This window comes from Artemia sp. Qi Xiang Cuo, chromosome 3, assembly GCF_049724085.1.
Source record: "Artemia sp. Qi Xiang Cuo chromosome 3, ASM4972408v1, whole genome shotgun sequence".
NCBI lineage: Eukaryota > Metazoa > Arthropoda > Branchiopoda > Anostraca > Artemiidae > Artemia > Artemia sp. Qi Xiang Cuo.
Genome location: NC_142796.1, coordinates 35,255,169 through 35,272,966, shown reverse-complemented (window position 1 = coordinate 35,272,966; position 17,798 = coordinate 35,255,169). Strand labels below are relative to the sequence as shown.

Sequence of the window (17,798 nt, the reverse complement as noted above, 5' to 3'; positions counted from 1 at the left end):
AAAATGTTAATATTATATTATTTATTAAAGTTAGAAAAGTAAAAAATTTATATTTTTTCAGTAAAGTGCAAATTATGTTCTGGCCTATTTGCCCTCCCTTTTTATGCGTCACTTAAAAAGGGCATTAGAACTTTTAATTTCTGTTCAAATGAGCCCTCCCGTGATATCCTAGGAACACTGGGTTGATACGATCCCCCTGGAAAAAAAATAAATGAATAAATAAATAAACACGCATCCGTAATCTTTCTTCTGGCAAAACATACAAAATTCCACATTTTTGCAGATATGAGCTTGAAACCTCTACAGTAGGGTTCTATGATAGGCTAAATCTCATGGTTTGATTTTCATTAAGGTTCTATGACTTTTATGGGGTGTTTCTTCCTTTTTTAAAAATCAGGTATATTTTCTCAGGCGCGTAACTTTTGATGGGTAGAACTAAACTTGATAAAACTTATATATTTGAAATCAGCATAAAAATTTTATTATCTTGATGCATCTACTGGTATCAAAATTCCGTTTTATAGAGTTTCGGTAACTATTGAGCCGGGTCGCTCCTTACAGTTCGTTACCACGAACTGTTTGATTTGCAAATTGTACACTAGTGGTAGCAGTCAAATTATGTGGTGAGCCAGCCATCGCTAAATAAAGTTCTCACTACCACAGTAAAATGGATTACTATCGAAACAAAAATACAAAAATTTGAAGCGAATATCAGTCACGTTTTCGAATGGTTACAACAATATCGCAGATATTGTGTTCATTCTTTGAAATTCACTGGAAACCAAAATTCCTTTAATCAGCCTTTCGAGACAAAAAAAAAAGAATTACGAAGGAACAAAAGATAAATCAATATGCCAAACTAAAAACAAAGAATCAAAGTAAGAATTTTCTAAGGTGTGGCTGGGATATCTTGCTTGCTCACTAGCATTTTAGAACTGAGGATTAACAATCTACAACGCTGTTAATGCTTGAAACTCTGTAAAAATATTTGTTTTAATAATAGACTCACTTTAAGCGTAGACATTTACACATGGATTTATGGGGAAGGAGATTTGAAGGCCACCTGTATGTATATGTGACTTATTAAGCATAGTACCGGGAATATATTGAAGGAAAACTGGAATCCTGGAATAACGGAGTTTTAGTTGTAATTACATCTAACCTGTGCAATTATCGAAACGCTAATTCTCTTCCTTATCTTGCAGCTCCTTCTGCCCCTCCCAGTGACATACGAGTTCGGCAGCTCAACACAACAACTATATTTGTGGAATGGGCTCCTCCCCCAAAATATAGCCTAAATGGTAACATTCGAGGCTACCACCTCTCTGTAATTCGTGAGCAAAACAATAAGTATACATATAACTTAACTGTGGAAGGCTACTCAAATTCAGCCATAGTTCCCAACTTAATACCTGGGTATACGTATGAAGTGAAAGCTAGTGCAACAACTGGTGCTGGATGCGGTCCTTTTTCTGACTCTTATATGTTTCCTTTAAAAGCTGACGGTTATGGCATGGAAGCTATTGACATAGCTTATTCCTATGAAGGAATGACGAATATTTCGGAGGTAATTTTCATCTCATTTTCTTTTTTTTTTTTTTTGCTTTGGTTCATATTTACTTGAACTTCTGAACAGATAAAAAAGAGATTTTCTTACAAATGGTAAAGCATATAAGAAGGAAGAGAGAAAGAATGTGGCATGTAGAGGGAGAGAAAGAATTGCGGGGATGAGAATAGGAGAGAATAAGACAAAGGTTTTCATAATTATAGAATAAAGTGACTTTTCAACCAAAAAAGTACACGAATTTTAAGTTAAATAAGTATTTAAAACATAAAATTACTACATTTCGGTGCAAACATTATAACTACTGATGCTGTTACCTTGTCTGAGCCTTAAGCCATTTGAGCCTTAAGCCAAATGTCATTAATCTAAAGCCTTTAACTAAAGCGTTTACCTTGGTCATATGCCTCAAAATCTCAAAGATTTATAGGTAGTTTTCTAACCCTCCAATTAGCTGAAAGATAAATTTGTGTTGCATAATTGCGATAACTCCATTTTTCTTAATTAGTAAATCCCTAAGTCACTTCGAAAAAGTGTAAATCCCTGTTGGTTTTGATTTCCTTTACTCTAAGGTACTAGGATATAAAAAAGTTTTTCGCTCTTTTTGGTTATTGTAAAACAATCGACTTTCTTAAAGCCGTAGAAATTATTGTCCATAATTGAAATGTTTTCTTTTTTGCAGCACTATATTGGCATTTATTGGAATTTCTTACTCCTTGAACAGCAACGATTATACAAAGTTAAAATAAATAAGTAGTAATTCACAGATTTATATACTTGCTAGCTATAGCTTCATTTACAAGAGTATAATTAATGGTGAAGATGGTAGATACAGAGAAGCGGTAAAAAATACAATATCAGACACAGGGTATTTTTTAGCCATAAAAATTTTGGGGGGAGAATAGGAAGATGAATCTGCGAACTAACATTAGAATATTGGATGCCACGGTAATGGCTGTTGTCAAGTTTGGCTCTGAAACGTTGGCACTTTGAAAGGCTGATGTTGAATATTTTTCAAATAATTGCCTAAGGATAGTCTTAGGCACTGGTTTGATTAATCGAATATCAAACTTTAAGCTGTACAAAAATGTGGTTCGACCCCACCTAATCAAACCTAGTTAAACTAGTTAAGGTTCGCTAAGTCATTTCTTACACGAAAAGCAGGTCGTCTCCGAAACGTGTGGGATGAGGTCCTGAAAAAGGATTGAGAGGAAACTGGAATCTTAAACACATTGTATGGAGCAGAGATGTAAAAGGCTTTATTGGGCTCAGGTGGTATTAGTTATTAGTAGTTTTAGTAATATCATACATGTAATTAAATACCTTTCTACAAAGAGCTTTCTAGTGAAGAGCTTTTATTCTTTGAGTACCAGTAAATAGATAATTAATGTTTCAGATAATTCAGAAGGCATGGTTCATCCTCCTGGTTGGGGGTTTATTCGTTGCTGCCCTTGCGGTCTTGGCTGGATCTCTTATGGCAAAGCATAAAGTAACAAAACAGAAGAACTTAGCACATTTTTCAGGTGAGAATACAAATCTTGGTTTTATTATTTTCGTTAAAAGCACAGATTTACGTGCAAAATTAAGGATGTACAAGGTTTGGCAGGCTGACTATAAGGGCTTACAATAGCGTTTACTTGTAGACCATGAGCTAGTCGTCTGATTTTATAATTCGTCATACAGAATAAAGTAAATGTCATTGAAAGCATTCTAGCGTGAAAACCTATTCTAGCTGAAATTCAAAGTCTACAGAGTTTTTTGTTGGTTTAGGGTTTTCATGTTGCTTTCTACCTAGGTTTGCATTTTTATCACAAACCAATTTTATTACAAATATTTTCTTTTGTACTTAATATTGAAAATAAACATTAAAATTATAGTGCAATTTTGAACTGATGAGCTTTCAGCAATTAATATCATTATACATCAAATATTCTGTTTAATTTATTAGTTCTTTCTAAAATTGTTCAAGACAAATATAGTTTCACTACAAACAAGAATTTGGATACTGCGCTCTTAACTGTAAATAAAAACCAAAAGCCTAATGCGTCATTGGCGCTTAACTGAAAACGAATTATATTACGAATATTTTCTTTTCCAGTTCTTGCAGCATTGAAAATAAAAATAAAACTACAGTGAAATAAATTCTTGAGTTGATGGATCTTTCAACAATTAATATCATTATACATCAAATTTTCAATTTGATTTTGTGTGTACTTTCCAAGACTGTCCGAGACGCATATAGTTTTCAGTAAAGCGCCAATGACGCAGTAGGTTTTAGGCTTTTACAGTGAGAGAAGCAGGTGATACCCAAACTCTTGTTTGTAGTGACTTTTGTTCGTTTCAAGCTTGATTTGCATATTCAATTTAAGTTTCACTCGTGTTGAGATTTGTTTATTCATTTACACTAATATCTATTGTATGTTTGTTTGCATTGATTGTTTTTTGTTGTTTTTTTTAAGTTTCCTTTATACTTCAATAGAAAAATAATTTTTTCGTTTTATAATAATAATAAAAAATTGGAGCCGTATGGCCTTTACTATAGGCAACGCTATAGCGTTGCCTCTGATTCTGAAAAGTTGCCTTTTTGATTTGCATTGCTTTTGAAAATAGTGTGTGATCTAGTCAGCTGCTGCCATTAAGTCTGCTTGAAAGGAAATAATCTGTTGCAAGTAATCCATCGTTATATTTGACTATCTAAAGTGCTTGCTCTTGTAATTCTTCTAGTAATCAGAAATTGAAACATGAAGTATAAATTCAATTTTGATCTGATTGGCGTTTGTAATCATTTGAAACAACAATGACCTTGTCTTTTCATTGTACAATAGTGATAACAAATTGTCTAAATGTATTAAGAGGCTCGATTTAAATTAAAAAGTAACACTTGACAAAGAAAAATCAATACGAGGAATCACCATTTTCTGAAGTTTTCATTGAGTTTGTTTTTCCGGAAACAAAAAAAAATTCCGGAAATGTCATTTTTGAAAAAGCACCTTTCTTCCTCTTCTCTATTTTATTTTATCATTTTCACGTTCTATTCAGATTTACATATTTTTATATCTAAGTTACGAAATTTCCAGTAATTTATAATTAGGTCTATTAAATTTAAGGATTTTAATAGAAATGAATGGCGTCTATCTGAAAGCACTAGTATAAAGTTGTGTATATGACTATTTAAGCATAACATTCCTTGTTATCTATACGAAGATTTTGTAACTCCCATTATTTTATAGTAACAAAAAGTATTGTAACTCCCCAAATGTAAACCTTTTCAACTTTTCTGTCAATTGTTCCATGTCCTTAATTGGACTAAAATGTATTTCTTGCAAACCTTTTCTATTCTGTGGAAAAGTAGCATAAGGGATTGGATCTTGTTTGTAATTAAATAAAAAAAAACAAGTTTTTTAAACTGAAAGTAAGGAGCGACATTAAAACTTAAAACGAACAGAAATTATTCCGTATATGAAAGGGGCTGTCCCCTCCTCATCGCCTCGCTCTTTACGCTAAAGTTTGACTCTGTCTCACAACTTTATTTTTTAAAACAATAAAAAACCTTAGTGTAAAGAGCGAGGCGTTGAGGAGGGGACAGCCCCTTTCATATACGGAATAATTTCTGTTCGTTTTAAGTTTTAATGTCGCTCCTTACCTTCAGTTTAAAAAAATTGTTTTTTTTATTTAATTTCTGATCGTTTTTTAGTTAACGCAGCTCTTATTTGCACAAAATTTTTACTTTTCTTGAGCTAAATTGATGTCTTAACAAATTAACTTACGTAACTTACTTCTATATTCGTATGTTTTTCTTATGGCAAAAAATACAAAGTTGCAAATTTTTATAGATATGAACGTGAAACCTATGTAATAGGGTTTTCTGATACGCTGAATCTGACGGTGTGATTTTCATTAAAATTCTTTCACTTGTAGGGGATGTTTCCCCCTCTTTAAAAAATCGAGTAAATATTCTCAGGCTCGTAGCCTTTGATAAGTAATACTAAACTTAATAAAATTTATATATTTAGAATCAGCATTATAAACACATTCTTTTGATACATTTATTGACATCAAAATTCCGTTTTTCAAAGTTTCGATTACTATTGAGCCGTATCGCTTGTTTTTTTATTGTTTTTTTTTATTAATTATGTGTTATTACGTATATGAAGGTGTTCTCCCCTATTTAAATACGACGCTCTTTACCTTAAAAGTAAAAACAAAATTTTATTAAAAAACATCAGAGATACCAAGGCCGGGTAAATAGTATAGATAGCTCTTTTGAAAGACATAAAAAAAACTGTAGACTATAGAGTAAGGTCTTGACTTGGGGGAGAACCCCCTCACATACGTTATAATTTCTGTTCGTTTTAAGGTCTAATATTCCTTCTTACATTTCAGTTGAAAAAACTTGTTTTTTTTTTATTTAATTTCTGATCGTTTTTTAAATAATGGTTGGAAATCCGGCGCCCCCTTCATAGAAATATACCTTACCCCAAAGAAACATCCTCCACGGAAATATTCTCCAGATTAACCCCCTCCTCTAGCCCTCCCCCCCTCCAGAAAAAATCCTTCCTGGAAATGGTTGTATACTTCCCAATAACCAATAAATAGTGCTGGCAAGTCCGGCGCCCCCTTCATGGCAATTTCCCTTCCCCCATGAAAACTTCCTTCATGAACAGATCCTCCAACATAACCACCGACCCACCCTTCCCTCCCACTACCAGAAAAAAACCTCCTGAAAACTTCTGTATACTTCCGAATAACCAATACTATATGTTAACAGTGGGTAAAGTTCTTAACTTTTAGCCCTCCCTCTGGGTACTTCGGGGAATTAAGTCATCCTAAAAGATATATTTATTACATTTTCGACCATTCTGAACAAAATGGCTATCTCAAAATTTTGATCGGGTTAATTTGAGAAAAAATAAGCTTGGGAGGGGACCTAGTTGCCCTCCATTTTTTTTTCACTTGCAAAGGGAGCTAAAACTTTTAATTTCCGTTCCAATGAGCCCTCCCACGATATTCTAGGACAACTGGGTCGATGCGATCACCCCTGGGGAAAAAAAAAACAAACAAACAAACTAACAAACAAATAAACACGCATCCGTGATCTTTCTTCTGGCAAAAAATGTAAAATTCCACATTTTTTTCATGTAGGAGCTTGAAAGTTCTACAGTAGGGTTCTCTGATACGCTGAATGGTTTGATTTTCATTAAGATCCTATCACTGTTAGGGGGTCTTTCCCCCTTTTTTTGAAAATCAGCCAAATTTTCTCAGGCGCGTAACTTTTGATGGGTAGCACTAAGCTTGATGAAAGTTATATATTTGAAATCAGCATTGAAATCTGATTCTTTTGATATATTTATTGGTATCAAAAACCCGTTTTCTAGAGTTTCGGTTACCATTGAGCCGGGTCGCTCCTTACTTACAGTTCGTTACCACGAACTGTTTGATACCTACTTCTCTCTATTTGTCAGTGTCTGTGGTTCTTGCGATCCAAATTTCTCTGCCAAATTAACAAAAACAAAGTTGTGGCAATTTAATAATTGGAATTATTAATTACCACAAAATACCTTGAGAATAAGTACCTCCTTGGCAAAAGAACAAGCGTGTCCCAAACTAAATGCTTAATTATTTGATGTTATAGTCCAAGATGGAACAACTTGTCAGGGGGATTATTCCTATAAGAACATCATGCTGAACTTTCAAAGAGTAACGCTAACAGTTACTAAGATTGTATGAAACAGTTCTTGATATTAGACATTTCCAGAGCCAGGGATATTATCTTGGGAGGAGAAGTCAATAGGAAACATTCTTTGTACTTCATTTCGAAAAAAAGTGTTTAATTTTTTTATACAAATATGTTTTCTGTTTTCTTGGAGGGAGGGAGGTGCAAGGGTTCTTACACTAGACTATGACATCAGGCTGGCTCGAACTATGGTCTTAGGATTTATACACGTAATTTTCAGTTTCATTAAGCATGAAAATAAAACAATGAATAAGAGATAAATGATGATCATGTTTTAAAATGTGCAAGTTTATCGAAAATGAGAACGGACTTGAATTGTAATTGACCCACATTAAAGATCACCGAAAGCCTTTTGTCGACTAGTAGGTATGTATGAGGGGGGGGAATTTCTATCCTTCCCCCAAAAGACGAGAGCCGTTAATTTGTTTTGTATTTTCTTATTTGTTTCCATGTAATTTCCGTAGGCTTTAGAGTCAGATTTTTAACAAAGTTTCATTTTATTTCTCAGACAGTCAACTAAGATATTTGAAGAAAAATTGGAATTTCAACAGAATTACATTACTTGTTTGTTTGTGATTTTTCTCCTTTTGTTAAAAGGATATTGCCTCCCGGGGAGATATCCTTTTAATTTAGCAAATAATTATAAAGAAGACAAAAATTACGTTAAAAGTAACTAAAATAACTTGAATTAAAATAATTGGGGCATTGTGATGGGAAAAGGGGATACGACGCTACGCATCATATAGCCGGATTAATTCTATCTGAAAAGTTTGAAGTCCAATAAAAAAAAAAAAAAAAAAAAAAAAAAAAAAAAATGTAAAATACCAAATCAATCCACGTGTACCATCAACAGCTCCAATAATGCTCGTTGGCCCATTGTTAAGATCTCTGCATTTTCCAACTATATAATAACAAAGAGAAAAAATAATCAGAAGTTCTCCAATTTGTTTAGTTTTCTCTTGTATGCATCTTTGAGTTATCTAGCTTTGAAATCCAAAAGCATCTTGTTTTCTCTTCTTTTTTTGCTTAAAATAACGGAATATAACGCTTCAACTTTTTTTGCAATTCAGTAATTCCATTCTTTTTCAAATTTTGTCCTTTTGTCCCTTTCTCTCCCTCTTCTGTCTTTCTTTCTTCCTTTCTCTTTCTCTCTTTTTCTCTCCCTATCTCTATCCCTCTCTCGTTTTCTCTCTCTTCTTGGCAATATTAATATTAGGCAAGGGCACCCGCAGGGCAGGAGAAAGGGATTTTCATCCCCTCATCTAGAATGCTAGTCCTCTCCCTGAATTTTTTTTTGCAAAGAAGATCGTAGGTAGCATCTTGTCAAACAGTTCGTGGTAACGAACTGTAAGGAGCGACCTGGCTCAATAGTAACCGAAACTTTGAAAAACGGAAGAGTTATATCAATAAATTCATTAGAAGGATAAGATGTTTATGTTAATTTTAAAATTACAAGCTCCATCGAGTTTAATTTTACCCATAAAAAGTTACGCGCCTGAGAATATTTGCCTTATTTTCGAAAAAAATGGGGGTGGGACCCCTAAAAATTATAGAACTCTAATGAAAATTAAACCATCAAATTCAGCATAACAGAGAACCCCACTGTAAATGTTTCAAGCTCCTATCTGCAAAAATGTGGAATTTTGTATTTTATTGCCAGAAGAAAGATCACAGATGCATGTTTATTTTATTTTTTCTTTTTCTTTTCTTTTCCAGAGGTGGTCGTATCGATCCTGTAGTCCTAGAATATCGTGAGAGGGCTCATTCGAACGGAAATTAAAAGTTCTAGTGCCCTTTTTAAGTGACCAAAAAAATTGGAGGGCAACTTGGCCCCCTCCCACGCTTATTTTTTCCCGGAGTCACCCAATCAAAATTTTGAGATAGCCATTTTGTTCAGCATAGTCGAAAATGTAATTAATATGTCTTTGAGGATGACTTAATCCCCCACAGTTCCCGGGGAAGGGCTGCAAGTTATAAGCTTTGCCCATTGTTTACATATAGTATTGGTTATTGGGAAGTATAGGCCTACAGGAGTTTTCAGGTGGAATTTTTTCCTAGTGGGGGGTCGGAGTCGGAGTAGGGGTTATGGGGGAGGATCTTTCCATGGAGGATATTTCCTTGGGGGAAGGAACATTTCCATGAAGAGGGTGCCGTATTTCCCAGCATTATTTAAAAAACAATCAGAAATTTAATAAAAAAAAAGTTTTTTTTTCAACTGAGAGTAAGGAGCAATATTAAAACTTAAAACGTAGAGAAATTATTCCGTATACGAGGGGGTTCATCCCCTACTCGCTATCTCGCTCTTTACGCTAAAGTTTTTTTAGTACTTTCAAAAGAACTATCTATTCTAATTAACCGGTCTTTGTGATTCAGGGGTTTGTGATTCGAACAAAATTCGAACTTTAGCGTAAAGAGCGAGGTATTAAATAGGGAGCAAACTCTCTAATATACGTAATAAAAACATACGAATACAGAAATTCGCTACGTAAGTTAATTCGTAAGTTACGTCAGAAAAAACATTTCGAGAAAGCCAATTAGCCAAAAAAAGGAAAATTAATATGCGAATTTCGTTTTAATTATTCATGTACGGTGAACCAAAGTCAAAGCTGCATTAATTCAAAAACGTTCAGAAATTAATTTAAAAAAACAAGTTTTTTTTAACTGGAAGTAAGGAGCGACATTAAAACTTAAAACGAACAGAAATTATTCCGTATATGAAAGGGGCTGTCCCCTCCTCAACGTCCCGTGCTTTACGCTAAAGTTTGACTCTGTCTCACAACTTTATTTTTTAAAACAATAAAAACAACTTTAGCGTAAAGAGCGAGCGTAAAGAACATAGGCAGCGATACTCTGTCATAGCTAGTAGTATTGTTGATATTTTAAAGGAGCTAATTTGATTGAAAATTAAAAGTTCTAGTGCCCTCTTAAGCGTCAAAAGTGATTGGAGAGCAATCAACCAGCCTGTTTAGCTCACAATTTTCCAGACACTTCCAATCAAAATTTTAAGACAGCCATTTTATTTAGCGTAGTTGAATAGTCTAGTAACTATATCTTTAGGGTTATTGGTTAGGTCAACCACCTACAGTTATGTAATTTACCCATTATGCTTAAAAACTATATGTTGCTTTAAAATTAAATCAAAACACACTGTGAGTATGCTGGTTACCAATAAGACATCTCAGTAATATACCAAGAACGACTAAGGGTATTAAGTTCAAATTTTCGGGGCAACTTCTATTGCTACTTCTTGTCTTAAAATATTATTAAATCAAAATATCTTAAGTGTATCCAGGCTTTGGAAGAGCTTAAATATAATTTTTTGGGAATGGTATTAACTTTTATTTATCAGGTGAACTAGAGGATGTATATGACTAAATTAAACACCGAAAAGATTCAAACTATATTATTTTCTTTTTCCCTGAAAAAGACTATGTCAATATAAAACGAACAGAAATTAATTAAAAAAACTCTTATACAAAAATAAGTTTTTCAAAAAAAGTAAAGAATTCCACTAAACCAAAAATCAACAAAAATAGAATCAAATAATCTACCAAGCATAAAACTACCACAAATCAGTATCAATGAATAAATTAAACCCGAAACGAATGGAAATTAAAACGAAACGAATGGCTCGTTTGAGTCAAACTCAAAACGAGCAGAAATTAATATGAGCAGGGCTCAAAACCTCCATGCTTTCTAAAAGCCAGAATATATTTTGTACTTTACTGCAGAACTATTTTAAATGTTTTCATTTTTATTACTTTAAGAAATAAAAATTAATTAAAATTTTAAGGAATAAATATCAGCATATGCATATTAAATTAACAATGCACATTATTTCAGTAAATGCTTTTTATTGTTTTTTTTCAGTACACTCTAACACAAATGCCATTGATTTTGGATGCGAAGTATTTTTAAAAAGGTTCAAGAATTTACCGTAAGGACAATGGTCAAGGAAAGGACAGCCCCCTTATATATAGAATAATTTCATATTTTTTACATATTAATTAAAAGGAAACTTTCCGAAAAAGAAGTTTTTCAAAGAAAAATGAAGACCTTTTTAAACTTAAGATCAGCAGATACAAGTACCTGTTAAAATTTAAACTCAAAATGACCAGAAATTACTTTTAAAGAGAAAATGAAACCCAAAACGAACAAAAATTAAATAAACAATCATAGCAAAAAACACACAACAAGTTATAATATAAATTAATCCAGAAATCTTAAAGCGAGTGATGCTTAAAGTTAATATCAAAATCAAGCTTAAAACTAAAAAAAAAAAATTTACTATTGAAGTATAAATGAAACTCAAAACGAACAAGAAGTTAAACAAAGAATCAATGCAAACAAACATACAATAGATACTAATGTAAATGAATAAATAAATCTTAAAACGAGTTAAACTTAAACTGAATATGCAAATAAAGCTTGAAACGGACGAAAATCACTACACACAAGAGTTTGGGCATCGCCTCCTTCTCTCACTGTAGAAGTCTAAAACCTACTGCGCCATGGCGCTTTACTGAAAACGAATTATATTACAAATATTTTCTTTTGTACTTAATATTGGAAATAAACATTACAATTACAGTAAAATTTTGAACTGATGAGCTTTCAGCAATTAATATCATTATACATCATATGTTTAGTTTAATTTATAAAATTCTTTCTAAAATTGTTCAAGACACCTAAAATTGTTTCCTTCCTAAAATGTAAAAACCTAAAGCCTATTGTGTCATTGGCGCTTCAGTGAAAATGAACTGTATTACAAATATTTTCTTTCCCAATTCTTACAGCATTGAAAATGAAAATTAAATTACAGTGAAATAAAATTAATATAATTATATATAAAATATTCAATTTGATCTTGTTTACACTTTCCAAGACTGTTCAAGACACATATAGTTTTCAGTAAAGAGCTATGGCACAGTAAGTTTTAGACTTTTACTGTGAGAAAAGGAGGCGATACCTAAACTCTTGTTTGTAATGATTTTCGCCCGTTTCAAGCTTTATTTGCATATTTAGTTTAAGTTTCACTCGTTTTAAGATTTATTTATTCATTTACATTAGCATCTATGTTTTAAGATTTATTTATTCATCTATTGAATGTGTGTTTGCATTGATTCTTTATTTAATTTCTATTCGTTTGGTGTTTTATTTATACTTCAATAGCAAAATATTTTTTCGTTTTCAGCATGATTTTTATATTCAATTTAAGCATTACTCGCTTTAAGATTTATTTATTCATTTATATTATTACTTGTTGCAAGTTTTTTGCTATGATTGTTTATTTAATTTCTGTTCGGTATGGGTTTTATTTGTTCTTTAATAGTAATTTCTGGTCTTTTTGAGTTTGAATTTTAACAGGTATTTCTGTCTGCTGATCTTAAATTTAAAATGACCTTTACTCTTCTTTGAAAAACTTCTTTTTCGGAAAGTTTTTTTTTAATTAATTTTTGTTCGTTTTTGATTGCAAAAAGTTTCAAGCTTTTAGAAATACATTATTTAAAAATCAAACTGTTTTTTTCAAAATCAAATGTTCATATAAGTATTAAAACTAGTATCAAAGTAACAATATAAAAGTAAAAAAATGGGTTTGTGTCCACCTCAGAGTTTTTATTATCTGATGTTTGAACTATTTTTAACAAAATGGCTATCTCAACATTTTTATCGGATGGGTTTGGGGACAAAACGGCGTGAGGGGGGGGGGCTAATTGTTCTTCGATATCTTTTGACTCTTTAAAAGTGAACTAGAACTTTCCATTTGCAATCAAATGAGCCCTCTCTGAAGTTTATACGAGCATCCCTTCTATAAGAACCATATATGCACCCAGGGCATAACTTACAACGTCTATCCATGGGCCCTGGGTTTTTTTGATGGGTTTGGGGAAGAAAGAGGCGTGGAGGGGGGAGGGGCTAGTTGCCCTCCAATCTCTTTTGACTCTGAGAAAGTGAACTAGAACCTTTAAGTTTGAAATTAAATAAACACTCTCTGAATTTTATACGAGCATCCATTTCATAAGAACCATATACAAACCCAGGACATAACTTACAACGCCTGCCGCCCGGGTCCTGGGGGGTTGTGTCGACAAAGGAGTTTTTGTTATCTGACCTTTGAACTATTTTTTAAAAAATGGCTATCTCAAAATTTGTATCAGATGGGTTTGCGGGAAAAAGGCGTGGGGGTGGGGCTAGTTGCCCTCCGATCTCTTTTGACTATTAAAAAATTGAACTAAAACTTTCAATTTCCCTTCAAATGAGCCCTCTCCGAAGTTTATACGACCATCCTTTCCGTAAGAACCATATATTCCCCCAGGGCATAACTTACAACGCCTGCCCTCGGACAATGAGGGGCTCTGTCAACCCCGGAGTTTTTGTTGTATGGTCTTTGAACTATTTTGAAAAAAAACGGCTATCTCAAGGTTCTTGCCGGATGTATTTGAGGAAAAACCGGCGTGGAGGAGGGGTAGCTAGGTGCCCGCCGATCTCTTTTGATTCTTGAAAAATTAACTACATATGTCAATTTCCGATCAAATGAGCCCTCTTTGAAGTTTATACGAGCATCCCTACTATAAGAACCATATATGCCCCTAGGGCATACCTTACAACACCTGCCCCCGGGCCCTGGGTTTTTTTTACACCGGAGGTGCCGTTATATGATCTTTGAACTATTTTTAACCAAATGGCTATATAAAAATTTTTATCGGGTGCATTTGGGGGAAAAGAGGCGTGGGGGGAATAGTTACCATCTGATCTCTTTTGAATCTCAAAAACTGAACTGGAACTTTCAATTTCCAATCAAGTGACCCCTCTCTGAAGTTTATACGAACATCCCTTCTATAACAGCTATGTATGATCGCTGGGCATAACTTACAGCGCCTACTCTGGGCCCTGAAGGATTGTGGCGACCCCGGAGTTTTCGTTATATGATCTTCGTTATATGATTTCGTTATACCATATTGAAAAATGGGATTCTCAAAGTTCTTATCGGATGGAGAAAAATTGAACATGGAGGGGGGGGGCTAGTTGCCCTCTGATCTATTTTGACTCTTAAAAAGTGAAAGAGAACTTTCAATTTACAATCAAATGAGCCCCCTCCGAAGTTTATATGAACATCCCTTCCATAAGAGCCATATATGCCCCTACTTACAACGCCTGACCCCGGACCCTGGGAGGTTGCATCGACACAGGAGTTTTTCTTATCTGACCTTTGAACTATTTTAAACGAAATGGCTATATCAAAATTTTCATCGGATGGGCTTGGGGGAAAGGGTGTGTAGGGAGGGGGGCTTGTTGCCCTAGGATATCTTTTGACTCTTCAAAAGTGAATTAGAACTTTCAATTTCCAATCAAATGAGCCTTCAATGATGTTTATAAGAGTATCCCTTTCATAAGAATCATACATGTGTTTGGAGCACAACTTAGAACAACTTCCCTCGGGACCTGGGGGGTTTTCTAGACACCAAAGTTTTTATTATCCGACATTTAAACGATTTTCAACAAACTGTCTATCTCAAAATTTTCATCAGATGGGTTTGAAAAAAGAAGGCATGGGGGGGGGGCTAGTTGCCCTTAGATCTCTTTTGAGACCCAAGCGCTAGTTGCTCTCTTAAAAAGTGAGCTCGAAATTTTATTTTCCAATCAAGAGAGCCCTCTCTGAAGTTAATACGAGCATCCCTTTCATAAGAACCATATATGCCCCAGGGCATAACTTACAACGCCTGCCCCCGGGCCCTGGGGGGCTATGTTGACACCTGAGTTTTTGTTAAGTGACTTTTGAACAATTTTTAACAAAATGGCCATCCCAAAATTTTTATTGGATGCATTTGAGATTTAAGCGCTAGTTGCTCCCTTATAACGTGAACTCGAAATTTTATTTTCCAATCAAGGGAGCCCTCTTTGAACTTTATACGAGCATCCCTTCCATAAGAACCATATATGCCCCCAGGGCATAACTTACAACGTCTGCCCCCGGGCCCTGGGGGGTTGTATTGACACAAGACGTTTTGTTATATGATCTTTGAACTACGTATTTTTAACAAAATGGCTATATTAAAATTTTTATTGGATGCATTTGGGGAAAGACGGGCGTGGGGGGGGCTAGATGCCCTCCAATCTCTTTTGACTCTTGAAAACTGAACTAGAACTTACAATTTACAATCAAATGAGCCCTCTCTGAAGTTTTTACGAGCATCCCTTCCGTAAGAACTATATATGCCTCCAGGACATAACTTACAACGCCTGCCCTCGGGCCCTGGGAGTTGTGTCGATATTGGAGTTTTTGTTATATGATCTTCGAACTATCTTTAACAAAATGGCTATCTCAAAATTTTTATCAGATGCATTTGGGGAAAAAGGGCGTAAGGGGGGCTGGTTACCCTCCAATATCTTTTGAATCTCAAAAGGTGAACTAGAATTTTCAATTTCCCATCAAATGAGCCCTCTCTGGAGTTTATACGGGGATTCCTCCCATAAGAACGATATATGCCCCCAGGGCATAACTTACAATGCCTGCCCCCAGGTCCTTAGGGGTTGTGTCGACACCGGAGTTTTTGTTATGTGATCATTGAAGTATTTTTAACAACATGGCTATCTCAAAATTATTATTGGATACATTTGGGAGAAAAAAGGTGTGGGGCGGGGCTAGTTGCCGTCCGATCACATTTGACTCTTAAAAAGAGCACTTGAACTCTCGATTTCCAATCGAATGAGCCCCCTTTGAAGTTTATATGACGACCCCTTCCATATGAAGTGCCTCTGGGGAAAAAATAAAAATAAAACATTGGCCCTAAAACATTTTTAAAAAAAATGTGAAGTTTTATTATTTTTCCAGAAGAATGATCACGGATTCGTGTTAAATTTTTTCCCCAGGGGTATTCGTATCGAACCAAAGGTTGTAAAAGATCAAAAGAGGGCTCAATCAAACCGAAATTACAAATTCTAGTACCCTTCATAATGGACCAAAATAATTGGAGGGCAGCCAAACCTCCTCCCACGCCCGTTTTTTCGCCAAAGACATCCAATCAAAATTTTGTGATAGTCGTTTTGTTTATTATAGTTGAAAGGTTTAATAACCATGCCCCTGAGGATTGTACAACCAAGGTTGCCACCCGGTGAAAAAAAAATGACTAGATTCTCTAAAAAAAAAAAAACTATATTAGCACATATATCTCTAGATCATTGAATAGACATCACTAGAAATCACAAGAATTATAATGCTTTTTATCATTGCAATTAATAATTGTTTTGTTTATTTACCATGTTCTATACAGGCGCACCTACATAGGAAAGGGGTAAAATTATCCCCCTAGATGTGGAAAAATACCTTCAGATTGACGTTTCGATTTTTCTCAAGCGAAAATTATCCTTGAAATTTTGAAAAATGCTTTTTTGCATGCAGAGAATAGAACAGCATCCTTGCTTTCTCCTTTTATTTTCTGGAATTGGTACCATTAGCTTATAACCCGATCACTGAAAATTTATCGGTGATCTAATCAAAATATTTGCTCTTTCTATTTATTTTTTTTCCTTTTCGATTCAAAAACATAGCTTTTTCCCAAAAAATATAGAAACTATTTTCTTTTTACTCTAGTTGAGCTGGTATAATTACTGGGACACCAGCGACAATTTTGAACATGGCTTTTTTTATATTTTCATGGAAAAAATTTATCCCACCCTTCCCAAATTTCGATGAACATTGGACTTATTGCTTCTTTAATCGATTGATATCAAAATTTCGTTTTTAGAGTTTCGGTTACTATTGTCGCTCCATTCTTACAGTTGGTTACCACAAATTGTTTAATAGATAGGATAAGACTTATTGCAAAAAGCCTGTGGGCCATAGCAACACAAAATACAGTCTACAAACAAAGCTCAGGAACAAAATACAGCCTTAGATAATATAAATAAAAAACAAAAAAAAAGAAAAAAGAACAGCAAAACGACAAAAAAAACACACCAAGGTTCAACATTTTAACCAAAAAACACTAATCATAATAAAATTCAAATCCTAAAAACCATAACAAGCTATCCCCTCAAACATGATTCCCTATGTTTAATTCCTAAACGAAGAAACTTAAACAGCCGTTTAATAGCACATGCGTTCCTCTCAGCGATCCTCTCAATTAACCAGCCTTCACTCCCAAAACATTCATTCCGCAACTCAGACAGGAGACAGTTCTTCACACGATATGTTAGCACATAAATCCAAAATTTAAAGAATAGAACGGTCTTTGCGCTTATTATTTGCTTCAATTACAAATAAGAGAACTTGGAGAATTATCGGAGTTTTCATTAGATATTAGAAATAAAGATTACAACTATTAGAAAATTTTCAGAGTAGAAATCATCAATTATTCATGATTTCTTTTTTTATTTAGAAAATTATATTTAATCGATACCTACCTTCTTATTTTTCGGTGACTCCATTTCTATTCTATTTGCAGACGTAGAGGGTGTATTCATATTCACCATTCACTCCACTTTCAAAGGTTTTAACAAAAG

General features: G+C 34.1%; 1 protein-coding gene across 2 annotated transcripts in view; it reads left to right on the top strand.

The window, feature by feature from the left end:
• The window catches only part of LOC148954039 (roundabout homolog 2-like), a 386,920-nt gene that overhangs the window by 298,598 nt on the left and 70,524 nt on the right, over window positions 1–17,798 (top strand). For both annotated transcript variants that reach the window (XM_089085754.1, XM_089085755.1), the window contains exons 12-13: window positions 1,206–1,567; window positions 2,958–3,084. In XM_089085754.1, the coding sequence (XP_088941880.1) occupies window positions 1,206–1,567; window positions 2,958–3,084 (489 nt within the window). The remainder of the gene's footprint in view (window positions 1–1,205; window positions 1,568–2,957; window positions 3,085–17,798) is intronic.